The following is a 15,123-nucleotide window of genomic DNA, read 5'->3' on the forward strand; positions in this document are numbered from 1 at the left end:
TTGGGTTGCAGATCATGATCACGAAAATGTGAATTTAGGAATAATGAATCAGAAGAAAAGCAAACGTTGTAATACCTAATTTTGCAAAATTAAACAGAAAACGTCAGTAATTATTTGAATTGAAATTTTGTTAGACAAATGTCATTACCTCTTTTGTCACCAACCTGACTTGTCAAAAATCCCTAATCGAAAATAATTTCTTTCAAATGCAATTTTTAAATTTATTTACAATGCAAAGTAGAAAAAATAGTATATTACACTCATTTCATAAGACGACTTGTAGCACTCATTCTATTTGACCACTCCTCGCTGCGCTCGTCGTGGTCAAAACTCATTCGTGCTACAATACTCGCCTTATGAAATACGTGTAATAATGTACTATTTTCGCACTCCATCGTTCAAATCACCCTTCATATCACTGTTAAAACATCTTTAGTAGCACCAGACACAGTCAAAGTTATGCCCAACCTTGCAAGAACATTTTCAGTCAACTGTAGCGGAAAATTATTAATTACAAAAGTTTATTAGTCACTTGATCTAATAACCTATAAGATCGATGTTTGCTTATCAAACTCTAAATTTAACAACTACTCTGCCCTCTGTTCGAAGACATTTGAAACTGTGTGTTGTCCCACCGTGTAAGAGATGGCGCAGTGTTGACCGCGCCAGGAATTCTTGCGGTTATTGAATTTTTCGAATTCCTGCAAAACATTCTTTCGTTGGTTGGGTTTTTTTTACAATAATGAGGCATTTTTTTTGTAGATGTCTCAGATAATTGATGTCATCTCAACCCACCTACTGTGTGCATCCGCTTAAGAAAACGTAGTTTTGATAAATAGAAAGTTCTGTCATTAGCAGGAAGTTGGTGGAGTCACCTCTAAACTACATTCCACTTGCTTACCTTGGTAAAGTAAAAGTTAAATCTGAAGATATGAGTAAGAAGTGCAATGTAGTTTAACAGTTCTTCAGCAGTGTTTGTAAATATTGTAAATATGTTCGTTAATAAATAAATTGTTTAAAATGTGTTTTATTGCGAGTTGATATAAATATCGTAAGTACATTTACCTATTAAAGTTATACTTTAAGTGGAACACATCTGAAGAAAGTTTGTGTTGGACCTCATTAGAAATTTATTGCAGCGAACATGGCAAATATAATATTGTCTTTCCTACTAAGTTTAACACTATGGGAATTCTCAATTGGCGGTTACATTCCACCAGGACCTCTCTACAGGTGCCCGAAGGAATACTTGCTTTTACATCCTTGCACGTGTGACATTGAATCTGACCAAGGGATTTACGTGAGCTGCAATAACACAAATTTGGCCAGCATGAGCGTGGCTCTTAATAATTTAGCCACGTTTAGACTGCCCATCGAGAGATTGATAATATACAAAAGCCACATTGGTAAATTTTGGTGACAATCAACACTTTTTATTAGCAAGATGTTGTAGGTAGACTCTTTGGGAGCCTCCTCTACAAGTTAAATTTGAGAACATTACTGATTCAGGACACACCGATTGAGATAATAGAAGAACACACTTTTCTGGGTGTAAATGAGACTTTGAATGAACTACACTTGATTAATTCAAGTCTGAAGGAATTTCCTACTTTGGCTTTCAAGGTACGATTTTATACGAGGTGGTTCATCTAAAAATTTCGTCTTTGTTATGTATTTGTCAACGGATTTTAATTAAATTTAAAACAAAGATTATTGAATTCGTCACATTTAATTGACATCAATTAAACTAGTTCAACGTTAAAAATGCAATTTTTGCTACCACATAATGGGTACATTTATCTATCACGTTGAGTATACAAAATTACATTTATCTCCCAAAAATTGGCTGCATTTTTGTTTCCATTTAAAAAAATCTCACCGCTTCAGTCATCTTGGTTTTATTAAAATCCGTTTATAAATAACAAATACATTGAACTGAAAAAATTTAGGTAGCTCACCTTGTATTTTAAAGGTTTTCTGTAGAATTCGCGGTTAGAAACAATCTAAATCTTGCATTTTACGTAATATTTTCTGTAAGGAATGAAAGGGTTGAACTATCCGTATTTGAAGATAGGACGTTTCAATGTAAAAGTTCGTACAAAATTGTACCAAAACGAAAAGAGCTATTTAGATGCGGTTTTTTGTGTTTGAAAGAGCACAAAAAATTGTAGTGACGTTACTCTATGAGATTTAGATCTTGGTTTTATAAATATTTTTTTTCGATTTTAGAAAGTTATATTTTTCTTTATTAAAAATTGACTTAGTAACAACGCTACACATTTTCAAAACAAACCCATTGGCGCAAGAAAAAAGTCAATTTATTAATTAGGGCGGCTGTAGTTTTGGTTAAACTTTTGAAATTTTAGCGATTTCGGAATGGTGTCTGTCTTTTTCTTTCGCCTCAGGCAAAGACGACCCTCAATAAAGGTTATTGCTACGTAATTATTTTCTTTTGTGTGGCGATTTGTTGATTTACAGCATAATTATGGTCAATTAACTTTTAACTAACTTTATTAATGAATGCAGTTCGATTTCCGGGCGAAGGCGGGTGCATTATCAAATTAAAAATCAAGAAAATCATTGCCACTTTTGATCTATTCTTGATTCCGAATTTGATAACAAAAGTGGTCAGTTTTCGACCCGTCGCACAGTGGTCTGAAGCTATAGAAAAGCGGTGAAAAATACATTTAAAAAATGTTTACATAAATTATAAATATATCGATATTTAAATTAAAATACACCTACTATACTAAGATTCAAAGGACCAAGATGTTACGATTGTTCTTTTCTGCGTAATACCTCCGTGAAAAATCTTAAGTGGTGCGTTAATAATCGAAACTTTCAAATATTGCGCCCCGAAATAATAAAATAGAATACTTTCACGATTAATTTTTCTTCTTTGACAGACAAATGAATGAGATTATTTGAAATTTATGCTTTCCTGAATCCATTTGATTTATCTCATGACCTTGAGAATATAAACTGCTGTATAATTTTATCGCCTCTTTCCTACTGGGCAAATTTGGATTCTATGTGTCCAATAAAGTATCAAAAAGAATGTGATCTTGATAGTAAGTTGCAGTCTTTGATCTTTGATTCATCATCTCTCGAGGTACCCATTAGAGTGCAGTATTACTGGATGTAATTACACACAATAACTGACGTTTCTTTTATATATATTTTAATGCTAAATCCAAATATACCTTATTTATTCAAGCCAAAGTTTTGATATGTATGTTTACGAAGAAAGCCAAATAAATAAAATAAATAAATAAAATAAGCTAGCAATAGGCTACCGGACTGTTTTTTTTTTATTTCAAAAATTAAATCTGTCCAGTCTGAAAACATTAAAAATCTGTATCCATTTTTTTTGCGCACTTTATTTATACCAAAAAAAATTATTTAAAAAATGGATAGTTTCAAACACGCGCCTTGGTGACCTAACAACTTCTTAGTCGACGCCTATTGGCTGTACAGGTAATGCCGAGGTCATTGGTGAAAACGATGAAGTTGAGTTTGAATTGAGGTTATGAATGCATAAAAGGTGTGTGCAGAACGTGACTTGCTGTAGTTTTTGTATCTTTCTTACTTTAGTGCTGCAGTAATCGAAAAGCGAAAATAGACAGATGACATTCGGTGCAGATGATTCCTGAGCTGACTTATGAAAACAAAACTTCTGATTGGTTGACGCAAGTGTGCTATAAATCGGAAACCAGTTAGGAATTATAACGGTGACTCTATCTCACTCTCACCAATGCAACATTCTGTTGACGTATGCGTTTTCTCAATTCATATGCATAGAGGAGTTATGACGTAGTCACTGAAGACTTATTTAAACTAACAGCGCGAAGCTGGATTTCAAACGAATATTTAGCTAATAATTCCGACCTTTGGAGAACAAAAAATCTGTTTGGTAATTGATTCATGCGTATACGTAACTCATAAACATAATAAAATGCATCGATTTTTCTGGTGTCCGGTAGCCTATAAGGACTTCAAAAGATTTGGGCTAAAATGTTCTCGAACATCTACTAATGAAGTTATAATAAATAACCTGTTAACATCTTCAGATCCCTTAATTTCCGGCCTATGTCCTCAATGGTCAAATGTTCCTCTGGAATTGACAAAGGAAGCAAAGGAACTTAATTCCAGCCATTGTCGGAAATGTCGATTATGAAATTAAATATTTCGATATAGAAATAAATTAGAGTAGGTAGGCATAGTTTATGTATTTTTCTGTAATTAGCACATTATTTATTTTTCTTATTTATATTTTTTGTCTTTTTGTGTTTTTACTTTGAATTTTTAGTATGTGTATTTGTTAGTTTCTTTACAAATATTATTCAAAAAATTCATCGTAGATTTATTTACTTAAAGTGTGTCTTAATAGAACTTACTATCACTAACGAAATGAGTTAGCTATGAATTTTAGATTGACGCATAATAAAAATTACATCTGATTTCCATTCAGAAAATAACAAATTTTTGAATACTTGAAAGAGTTGCGCACTGTTGTCCAAAGTTAGTGAATTTTGACCGCTATTCTACAGTTTCAGACCACTGTGCGTCGGCGTGGATAGAAAACTTTAATTCTACCTTTTTGAGTATTAAAAGGATTTAATTTTGAGAAAAAGAAGATGAAATTGATGAAAAAACATGAAAACACTGGAAAAAGTTTTAAATATTTCATTGGCCACAACGGATCAAAGAAACAGTGTTTTGTGGCACTGTGAACAAGAAATAAGACTGACGGCTAGTAATTTTGGTAGAATTTGTAAACTGCGACAGTACAAGTAGAGCGGAGGTGGCAGCATGAATAATAGAAATCAAATTTTCTGGTAACAAATACACACGTTTTATGGCATTGAAAACGAACCCAAAGCTGTGGCTTGCGCGTATAAGTTATTAGAAGAAAAGGAGAAAGAATGTTGTCCAGAACAACTAAAAAATATGAACCTGGACATTCACTTTGGGTATTGATGGACTCTTTATATGTCAGAACAATCCATTTTTGGCAGCCTCACCAGATGGGCTGATAGACGACGATGAGCTTGAAAATTTGACACCGCAGAAGGCAATTGTTGCAAAAAAATCAAATTTTGTTTGATCACTAGAGCAAACCCGATTTCACTAGACAAAAACCATCAGTATTTGTATCAAGTCCAATGACGATTGCTAGTTACGAGGAAAAAATACAGTTTTTTTATAGTTTGGACTCCAAAGGGATGTTTATATGATATTATTTTCAAGGATGAAGAATTTAATGCAATGTTAATCAAACTAAAAGACTTTTTGTTCATGTATGTTACCCGTAATGGTGAAGACATGCCTTTAGTCGGCTTTTCACATATTTTTGGGTTTTTGGTTTTGTAAACTTTTCATGTTTTTTTCTGTATATTTTTATTTTTTTTTCATTATATTATTTGTTTTTATAAGTTTTATTACTATTTCAAATTCTCCTTTGATCATACACTTGAAACTAATTTTGCTTATTATGTAAGCAAAACCTACAACATTTGTTTTAAAAATGTGTCTCTTATAATAATAATAAATAAATATTAATAAAACTTATAAAAACAAATAATATAATGAAAAAAAAAACAAAAAAGAACACAAAAAAATAAAAAACTACAAAACAAAAAAAACTACTAAAACAAAAACAATTTGATAATGCACCCGCCTTCGCCCGGAAATCGAACTGCATTCATTAATAAAGTTAGTTAAAAGTTAGTTGACCATAATTATGTTGTAAATCAACAAATCGCCACACAAAAGAAAATAATTACGTAGCAATAACCTTTATTGAGGGTTTTACACTGAGGGTCGTCTTTGCCTGAGGCGAAAGAAAAAGACAGACACCATTCCGAAATCGCTAAAATTTCTAAAGTTTAACCAAAACTACAGCCGTCCTAATTAATAAATTGACTTTTTTCTTGCGCCAATCGGTTTGTTTTGAAAATGTGTAGCGTTGTTACTAAGGCAATTTTTAATAAAGAAAAATATAATTTTCTAAAATCGAAAAAAAATGTTTATAAAACCAAGATCTAAATCTCATAGGGTAGCGTCACTACAATTTTTTGTGCACTTTCATCTAAATAGCTCTTTTTGTTTTCGTACAATTTTGTACGAACTTTTACATTGAAACGTCCTATCTTCAAATACCTTAAATCACCGCCAGAATTTTTTCTAGCAAATTCCTGCGTAACTTTGGCTTTGAAACTTTATTTTTGTTTCTGACATATATCAACTTGCTACTACAAGCGCACGCCACTGGTGCTTTCAAAGCTTTTTAATTAAAAACTTTCATAAACTTTTTCAGATATTGGGTAATCTGACAGTTCTGAAAATAGATGGCCATAACCTGACCACCCTTCCGAAGGATGCCTTTGCCGAAAGCCATATAAGTGGTCGACTTTTGCGTCTATTCTTATCTAATGGATATTTAACAACTCCACCTATTGAAAGTTTACAACCGTTGCGAAAGCTGAAAATGCTGGATTTGCACGGGAATCGTATCGCCGAGTTGAAAAGAAACCAGTTCAAGGGATTGCGCGATGTGGAAATTGTAGATTTGAGCTATAATGGTATTAGAAAGGTGGATTCGAGCCATCTCGCGGATTTGACGAAATTGTCGTTTTTCAACGTGTCACATAATAATATCTCGGAGTTGACGAGGTAGGAATGAGGATTTGAGGATGATGAATAAGCTGTGGAAATTTTTTCTCGAATTTTTTACAAAAGCTGACTTTCTAATTTTCCACTCTTCTCAACACATAATTAAAGCAAAAGTTTGTGAATATTTACCTGTATCAAATTCCAGGGGTGCGTTTGCACGAAACACAATTCTAAGAGTCCTTAACATGTCTGGAAATAAAATCAAACGTTTGGATTCAAATACGTTTCGAGGAATGCGTTTCCTGCGTCGGCTGTACCTCTCAGACAACGCAATCACGGACATTGGCAGAGGCACTTTCGGTTCTTTGGCTCAAATTGGAACCATCGATTTGGCTCGAAACCTCCTCAAAAAACTCGACTATCAAATGTTCTTCGAATTGAAATTCATAGACGTAAGCAGCGACCCTTCTTTTCTGCGTTCATTAAAATGCCCCATTTTAGACAATAGATGTCTCCGAAAACAACGTGACGGAAATCCAAAAACTCGCCTTCAAGGATATTTACTTAACCAATATTAACTTATCCAAGAACAACATTAGTAAAATTGAAAGTGGAGCTTTCAAGAACTGCGCCAACATCACGAAATTGGATTTATCGTTTAATGCGATCGCGTCTATTCCTAAAAAAGCATTCGACGAGACAACATACGCCACTGAGCTGCAATTATCACACAATTTACTAGAGGTTTTCGACCAAGTGCCTATACAAAACATGAGTGGACTGAAGATTCTCAATGTTTCGCACAACTCAATTACAAAAATCCCAAAAAGAAGTTTCCCCAAACTTTACGAGCTTCATACGATCGATCTGTCTTATAATATCGTGAACGACATTTTTAACTCAGTCTTCCAGACTCTGTTCTCCTTGAGAACTCTGGATTTAAGTCATAACTCGCTGGAAACGATCAAACCGAGTACTTTTGGAGCGCTCCCTACGCTTCTCGATTTAGATTTGAGTTACAACGAAATGAGAGATGTTGCAAGAAGTGGTTTAACTCGCCTTGCAAGTACTAGAAAACTGACTCTCCGTCACAATAAACTCAGCAAGTTATTTATACTACCGATTTCTGTATCTCACCTTGATTTGTCACATAATGAATTCGAAGAAATTCCACCGAAGCTGTGGCCCAGTATGAACTCCTTGTTGAGTCTTGATTTGAGTTATAACCGATTGGGGGATCGTTTAGTGGAGGGTAGTTTTACCAACTTACTCACATTGCAGAGGCTAAATCTTAATTATAATGGCATTTCGAAACCACCATGGACTGCTATTAACGATCTTAGTTCTTTGCAATATCTGTATATGGAGGTAAGTAGATGAGGGATTGTGGGTCAAATGTCATATCAATATGCTGGTGTTTTTAGTTGCTTTTGGATTAAAATTCCGTAATGTCACTTAGATTTCTTGGAGGGTTATAATCCAAAATTCAATTATGCTTTTCCGCTTTACTTTAGCACAGTGTTTGCAATGAAGATCATTAATCTAATAATTTAACTCCAAGATTTGTATTTGCGTATGTTGGTTGATATCATTTATTGTAATTTGTAATTTAACACAGTAGCGTCTTCAAATTTTATTCTACTCAACTACTGAGACTTTATCAGAGGCGGATTAAGGTCGGTTGAGGCACTGGACGCATGAGAAAATGGAAAAAATATTAAGCCCTTAAATAAGAATTGATACTTTTAAGATTCTTCGTAACCCGATTTTGAGTCTCTAGATGCTTCCTTACTTCATGATTTTTTTAAATTTTTAGAATTTATATTTTTTCGGATTTTTTAATATCTCTTGAATTCGTTACATTCAGTTTAAATTCTTCTTAGATTTTTCAATTTTTCTTAAAAGTCTTTAGATATTCTTTACATTTTTCTTATCCAGTTTGGATTTAATTTCTTGATTCTCACTGAAATTTCTAGTCTGCGTGAAAAATTATTTTTGAATTCTATTTAGATTTCTTGATTTCTTCAAATTGTCGTCAAATACTACCTCGGTTCTAATTCGTTTTTCACAATCTTCCAATCATGCTTGTTATACTTATTTCAGATTATTTCTCTATACTTCTTTTTCAATTCCTTTTAATTTAGATTTCCTTCAGATTTGGTTAAATTCTCTAGGTTTTCTTCCAATAATGCACAATTCTTTTTCTTAGATGTTTATGAGTTTGTTTAAAATTGTCCTCAAATTTTATAAATATGTACTCTCGATTTTGTTTGTCTCTGCGCTTTTCTTTATAGTTTCTATATTTTGTTAGAACTTTATGGATTCTTTTTGTTTTTTCTATACAGGGTGTTTTTGAAATACACTACTAAACAAAACATGGTAATTGGTGATGACATGTAGAATCAACTGACAAAAAATTTTGTAGGTTCAGTTCTTCTCGTTTTCAAGATAAAATTAATCTAATATTTAGTCAACATTTTGAATTAGCCACTGGATTAAAGAATATAATCTTGATTGCTTAGCAACAATCAAAGGTTTGCTGTTTTAGGTGGATATTTTTATCAGTGGTGTTTGGTAAAAGACGTTTGTTTTATCGTTAAAAAAATAAAAAATCGTCCATTCGATTCCTTAAGGCTGCCGAAGACCGTGTTTAATTTTTGGTAGTGCATTTCAAAAACATCCTATATATACTTTTCAAATTCTCTTTAGACTATTCTTAGTCTTAATTTCTCTAGATTCTCTATATAATTTCCTGAATTCCTTTTGTTTAATTTGTTTTAATTTCACTTTATATATTATCTTGGATTGCCTAAAGTCATTCTTTAGTTCTGTCATAGATCTTATTTAATCTTATTAAATTATCTAGGTTTTCTATTATTTTGTAGATTTTCTGTATATTCTCTAAATTTTTTTTTATTTATGAAATTATTTCTAATTGTTCTTAGAATCCTTAAGTTTTTGTTAGATTTTATTTAGATTTTTTTAAAATTTTATCTACAATATCTTTAGATTCGCTATTACTTTTTACTTCTGTTTGCATTTTATTCTTTATCCTCATTTTGTATAGTTGTAAATCATCTCTTGATCCGCCTCTAAAATCTATAGACATTTAATAAAGTTTGTCTTAAAATAGAAAAAAAAATATCTAAATAGAGTAATTAATTTCTTAAAACTAAATTGGGTGTTTATGCTAAGAAATTTTCATTGCCACTAATTTGTAATGATAGCTCTTGCAAAACAATGTGGTGTCTACCACATGCTTGTAACAGGAAAGTGTACATTTGGTTTGACTTTGTGTTTCAGGGAAATAATCTGACTAAGTTGAGCAGGGCCGCTTTCGGCAAATTGCCTGTCGTTTTCGAACTGAATTTAGCTTATAACCAGATATCGAACGTAAGCCAGCGAGCTTTCGAAGGACTGTTGCAAATGATTGTGTTGAACATGACTCACAACAACATAAGTCACATTGCAAACGGAGGATTACAAGGTGAGTTTCCCAACTAAATTAATTCACTTCCTTCTTCTCCAACAAAAAGTCTGGTTTTGTCTTATTCATGCTTTTAATTAAAATATAAGCAGGAAGAGGCCTTTGCACTTTGAGAAACCTGGAATTATGTTATCTCCCCTTTTGTTTTTCCGACAGGATGAATCATTTGTTGTTTCAGGACTGGTGGCCTTGCAAACGTTGGATCTCTCACACAATAAAATCGAGAAGTTGGATAACAAAACACACGGTTTATTCGATGACTGCTTATCTCTTGAACGAGTAGGTGAAATTTAATTTGGTTCCACTTTTCATCTCTAAGCGATTTTGCTTTTTCAGCTGAATCTGAGCCACAATAAGATCACCTTTATAACGAGGAAAACCTTTCCGAGCAATCCTTATGTGCCGTACAAATTAAAGGACATCGATCTGTCGTATAATTCGATGCCGGTCGTCACTTTTGACCTCGTTTACGGCACTTCCAAAGTAGAGAAACTCAACTTATCACACAACTCAATTTCGGATTTGAGGAAAGGTGAACGAAAGACTAATTGTGTTATTTCAAATTAATCGGGAGGGAATTTTAGGGGTTATTGGGAATTTAACGAGTTTGGTCTCTCTGGATTTGTCGTATAATAGAATTGAAGACCTTTCCAGCGATTCTGAGTTTTTCAGGCTTCCGAAAACTGTTACTGAAGTGAGATTAAGTAATAACGTTTTGCACGAGTTACCTTGGAAACATCTTAAGAATGTCACTAATTTAAATGTTTTGGACATTACCAATAATTTATTTGAAGGATTTGGGACAAATCTTACAGCGTTTGTTACCAAAGGAATTAAGGTTTATTTTGAAGGTAATAATTTAATCATTACTTTTATTATTATTTTATTATTTACATTATGTAAAATGCGTTGAATACAACAATAATCAGGTAATAGGTGATAAAATTTTAAACCTAATTTGAAAGTGACGAGTACCTACCAAAATCTTGCTAATTATAACATTAGCTTCATTAAATCAATATTGGCTCTGCATCAACAGTTTACTAAATTAGGTACGCTTTAATTTAGTTATGTATTAAGAGTTAATTAATTATTTAGATGAAAAATAACTTCTTGACGTATCAAACATTAAATTTTGGTATTTTAACTGCTTTTGCAATTGAATATTATACTTTATGTAGATTCAAAGATAGTAAATTGTTAGCTTGTCATAATTTGGAAGTCTAGATATTACACATTACTTCTATTAGATAAAGCATTAACTTGTGTAATCCTTGTTATAATAATAAGAAACTAAAAATTTTGCGCACTTGTACAGGGTCCGGCAACACTTGTGTCCACCCCCAAAACCGTCTTTAATTTTAAAAATAAAATTTTGAAAATTTGCATACGCTCACAGCTGACAAAGCTCTAGAAACTGACGGAAAAATTTGTTTTTTATCACTGATAGCTTTGGCGTCGCGACGCCTTAAAAATGTAATTTTTAGTTAATTGTGAGGGTTTGTAATATCAACCCCTAATTTATTTTTTTTCAATATAAATGTGTTAAAAATATCTTAGTTGTTATTTTAGATTCAATGCAAATTGTCTTCAAAATTTGAGAAAAAAATGCAGTTTTATCAAGTTAGTTTCCAATTTCATTACTTCAAAATTGGGAACTACGTTTACACCCATCTGTCAACATCTTGTGTCACAAATGACATCTATTCATTGGTTCGCTTTAGATTGTAACAAAAGTCTTACTTGGTGAAATTGTCGCTTTGTCGATGTTAATTAACGTTTTCTGGGGTCCATAAAGTGCAACATGCCCGTGTTAATCAAAATTAACCTTTATAAGAGTAAATAAAGTGACTTATGAAATTTTGGTGTAAACTTAGTTTGCCGCTGCGCTGTCATAATTTTGAAAACTAACTTGATAAAACAGCGTTTTTTTCGCAAATTTTAAACACAATTTGCATTAGATTTAAAATAAAAACTCAGATATTTGTATCACAGTTATGTTGAAAAAAAATTGAATTCGCGAATATTTTCGCAAAAACTCAAAAATCGCTAAAAATTATACTTCTTAGGCGTCGCGACGCCAACCAAACCGTGATAAAAAAACAAATTTTTGCGTCAGCTTCTAGAGCTTTGTCAACTATGAGTGTATGCAAATTTTCAAAATTGTAACTTTAAAATTAAAGACGATTTTGGGGGTGGACACAAGTGTTGCCGGACCCTGTATAGTTGATAAAGCTCTAAAATCGAACGCAAAAATTTGTTTCTTATCACCGATAGTTGGCGTCGCGACACAATGCAGTGGAATTTTCAATTTCCAGATTGTCACACGATACTCAAATAATAATTATTAATTTAAATATTTGATGGTTTAGAGTTCAAAATAATATATTTTTCTAAGTCACAAGTTGTTCAAATTCTTTCTTGGAATGTCAGATTGTATGTTTTACAGGTGGTCAGGAAAGTCGCCCTCCACCTTTTGACGCAATGTATTTAACATTATAAATGAATCGAAACTTGAAATTATTGCACAAAAATTCTTAATTTTGCCATTACATTTTTACCCTTTAATTTATCTATTATCAAATAAAAGACAGTTTTTTTTAACATTTTTCCTGATGCCTGTGGCATTGCCCGATAATACTGACACGGTAGTGCGCGAGTTTTCGGACACCTGTGTGTTAATAATTTACTAAATTACTGCGTATTGCTTTATTAAATATTGCCCATTTAAATTATAGTTTTGTAGATTCCAAAATAAAAATGGGTTCAATCGAATTGCCATTCTGATTGATAAATTAATCAATTCTCAGAAAAGGATTGTCAATCCGATCAATCGTCATTAAGCCTAAAATCGTAATGTAATGAACTAATGAAAAAATGTATACGTAGAGACGCCTCAAAACGTTTGGCAGTTTTTTTAATTCTCGATTAAAATCTGAAATGATTTTTGTATTACACAATGTCCAGGGATTTATAGTATTCAAGTTACAAGCTGTCTGAACTTTGTCCGATACAAAAACCGTCCGATTTGGATGAAAAATTTCACATTAAAGAGAAGTGCGAGTTTTCTGGGACAGACTGTAGATGCCGATAAAGCAGGTTTCAAAAGCGGGCTGAAGACGGATTAGAAACACAGTTTTCACACAAATTTGTGTAAATTGGTTTAAGTAATAACCTCCAAAGGAAATTACCAAATAAACAAGCTTTCGCAAATAAAATGTTTTTTGGTATCATTCGAAAATATACTCTTTCGAAAATTTCTCGTTGCTAATGTAAATACACAAGCTCCAGCGAGTCAATATTTGATATTTATTAACTTAATAAATTACACTCTAATCTAATTTTAAAATTAATCCTAAAATGAAATTTCGGTTTAGTCTTTTGACAGCTTGATGACCTGATGTCATCAAAGTAATTAAATTTCTATCAGCTTAATGCATTTTAGACAGCTTTTTAATTTTTGATGCATATCGCTTTATAAATCAACAAATCTAATGAACTGGAATAAATTTAATTTAAAGCTCCTCTTTTATCTTCCATATTATAACTCTAAAATCGGATCCACTCTGAAAATCTAACCTGTAGGTTACACACATCCCAGTCAAACAAAATTCACACCGAAACAAAGGTTTCTAGTGCGGTTTTCTCGCTATTTATTAATTAATCCCGGAAGATAATTTCTCTACCCTAAACCTGTCTCTCCCTATGTTCATAGTCTCGAGAGACATGGTTTAAATATTTACGGTGTTACAAAAGGAACAACCCTGGGGTTTCTACATCACTAAACAATAACACAACAACAATTTCATAATTCAGACACTGCTAATTCTGTTTCAGGAAATCCGTTGAACTGCGACTGCTTCCTGCGACCTTTGAAACGTTACTTTGACGTCCAGTTACTTTTGGCGCCGTTTTACAAGTCTATAAAGTGTGCGGGACCCCCTTACCTGTCAGGACAAACATTGTTTGAACTTCCCGATGACAGACTAAATTGCCCAACTAATGTTAATACTTCAAGGATAATGGAGATGCAGCCGGGAGAATATGATATAACGCCAGATTTGCGGTTCAGGGAACTCAGCTTGTAAGGATAATTTACGATGTGGGGGAACATATGCCGAGTTTTTATTTTTTCCTGAACTTACAGGATTATTGGCAATAAAATTGTCATTAATTTTCGTAATTATGGTCTTACTAAAATTGATATTTTCCCCCATTTTCACATCTTTGCCATTTTTACAAAACGTTTCTTTTGTATGCTTCCAGAAAGAAGAATAAGCTAAAAGTAAAATGGAGAGTGTTGCGAAATGACGATATAGCAGATCCTTACGTTGTCGTCAGGAATATAAAGAATCCCCGGAACATCGCGTATGAAGTAACTTTGCCTTATTTTAAAAGAAGTTTGGAGATCGACATCGGTGCTAACCTAACACGCCAAAAGGGAAACGATACTGAATACCAAATTTGTTTGTTGGCGAGGGACAGTAAAACTTTTATACGTGGTTTTCACAAAGAACAATGCAGAACCATCCCGACAAGTTCCGGAACACTTGGGACTCCGAATCATGTGATACTTGCGACATTTATTTTGTTTATAAGTTTAGTAAACTGGTCATAAAGTTGTTGAAGGAGGAGAACGCCGTTGTTTCTACGTACAGTCATGGTCATATAAATTGACAAGAAGTGAGTTTGATGTGGCTGTTACCAACGAAGCACGACTGTAAAAGTTGTAACTCTTGACTGTCTAAAAATGTAGGAGAAATTGAAATAAAACTATTCACGTACCTTCCATATTTCTCTTTAGACGAAAAACCCATTATTGGTCTTTAGGAGCAATAATAATTTCATAAACCAGACTGTAAAGCAATGATAAAATGAACAATAAAATTTTTGGAATGTTCAGTATATTACTAAATGTAGTTCATTACATGTAATAAATTACTTTGTAAGGAACGGCTTCCGTAATATTTTGCCATTAATTTTGATGGCAACGACGGTTGGATAAGAAGAATCGTAAAAGT

At 32.8% G+C, this 15,123-nt stretch overlaps 1 protein-coding gene across 1 annotated transcript; it reads left to right on the top strand.

Moving 5' to 3' along the window:
* The first annotated feature begins 874 nt into the window (after positions 1–874).
* On the top strand, positions 875–14,887 carry conv (insulin like growth factor binding protein acid labile subunit convoluted). Its single transcript, XM_088042306.1, has 12 exons — positions 875–1,051; positions 1,140–1,406; positions 1,454–1,623; positions 6,320–6,675; positions 6,821–7,067; positions 7,117–7,983; positions 9,919–10,102; positions 10,281–10,381; positions 10,439–10,634; positions 10,687–10,953; positions 13,940–14,186; positions 14,369–14,887. Exons 2-12 carry the CDS (start codon positions 1,145–1,147, stop codon positions 14,718–14,720), a joined length of 3,249 nt encoding a protein of 1,082 aa, XP_087898432.1. The 5' UTR covers positions 875–1,051; positions 1,140–1,144; the 3' UTR covers positions 14,721–14,887.
* The last annotated feature ends 236 nt before the right edge of the window (positions 14,888–15,123 follow it).

This window comes from Gnatocerus cornutus, chromosome 1, assembly GCF_029298725.1.
Source record: "Gnatocerus cornutus isolate USDA-ARS CGAHR chromosome 1, icGnaCorn1.1, whole genome shotgun sequence".
In the NCBI taxonomy this organism is placed as follows: domain Eukaryota; kingdom Metazoa; phylum Arthropoda; class Insecta; order Coleoptera; family Tenebrionidae; genus Gnatocerus; species Gnatocerus cornutus.

What these genes read in the sequence shown, in the direction of transcription:
- conv (XM_088042306.1), top strand. Translation starts at nt 1,145, where the DNA reads ATGGCAAATATAATATTGTCTTTCCTACTAAGTTTAACACTATGGGAA. An exon ending in TTCCTACTTTGGCTTTCAAG is followed by an intron (nt 1,624 to 6,319) that starts GTACGATTTTAT and finishes AAACTTTTTCAG; the next exon opens with ATATTGGGTAATCTGACAGT. An exon ending in TGCAAACGGAGGATTACAAG is followed by an intron (nt 10,103 to 10,280) that starts GTGAGTTTCCCA and finishes TTGTTGTTTCAG; the next exon opens with GACTGGTGGCCTTGCAAACG.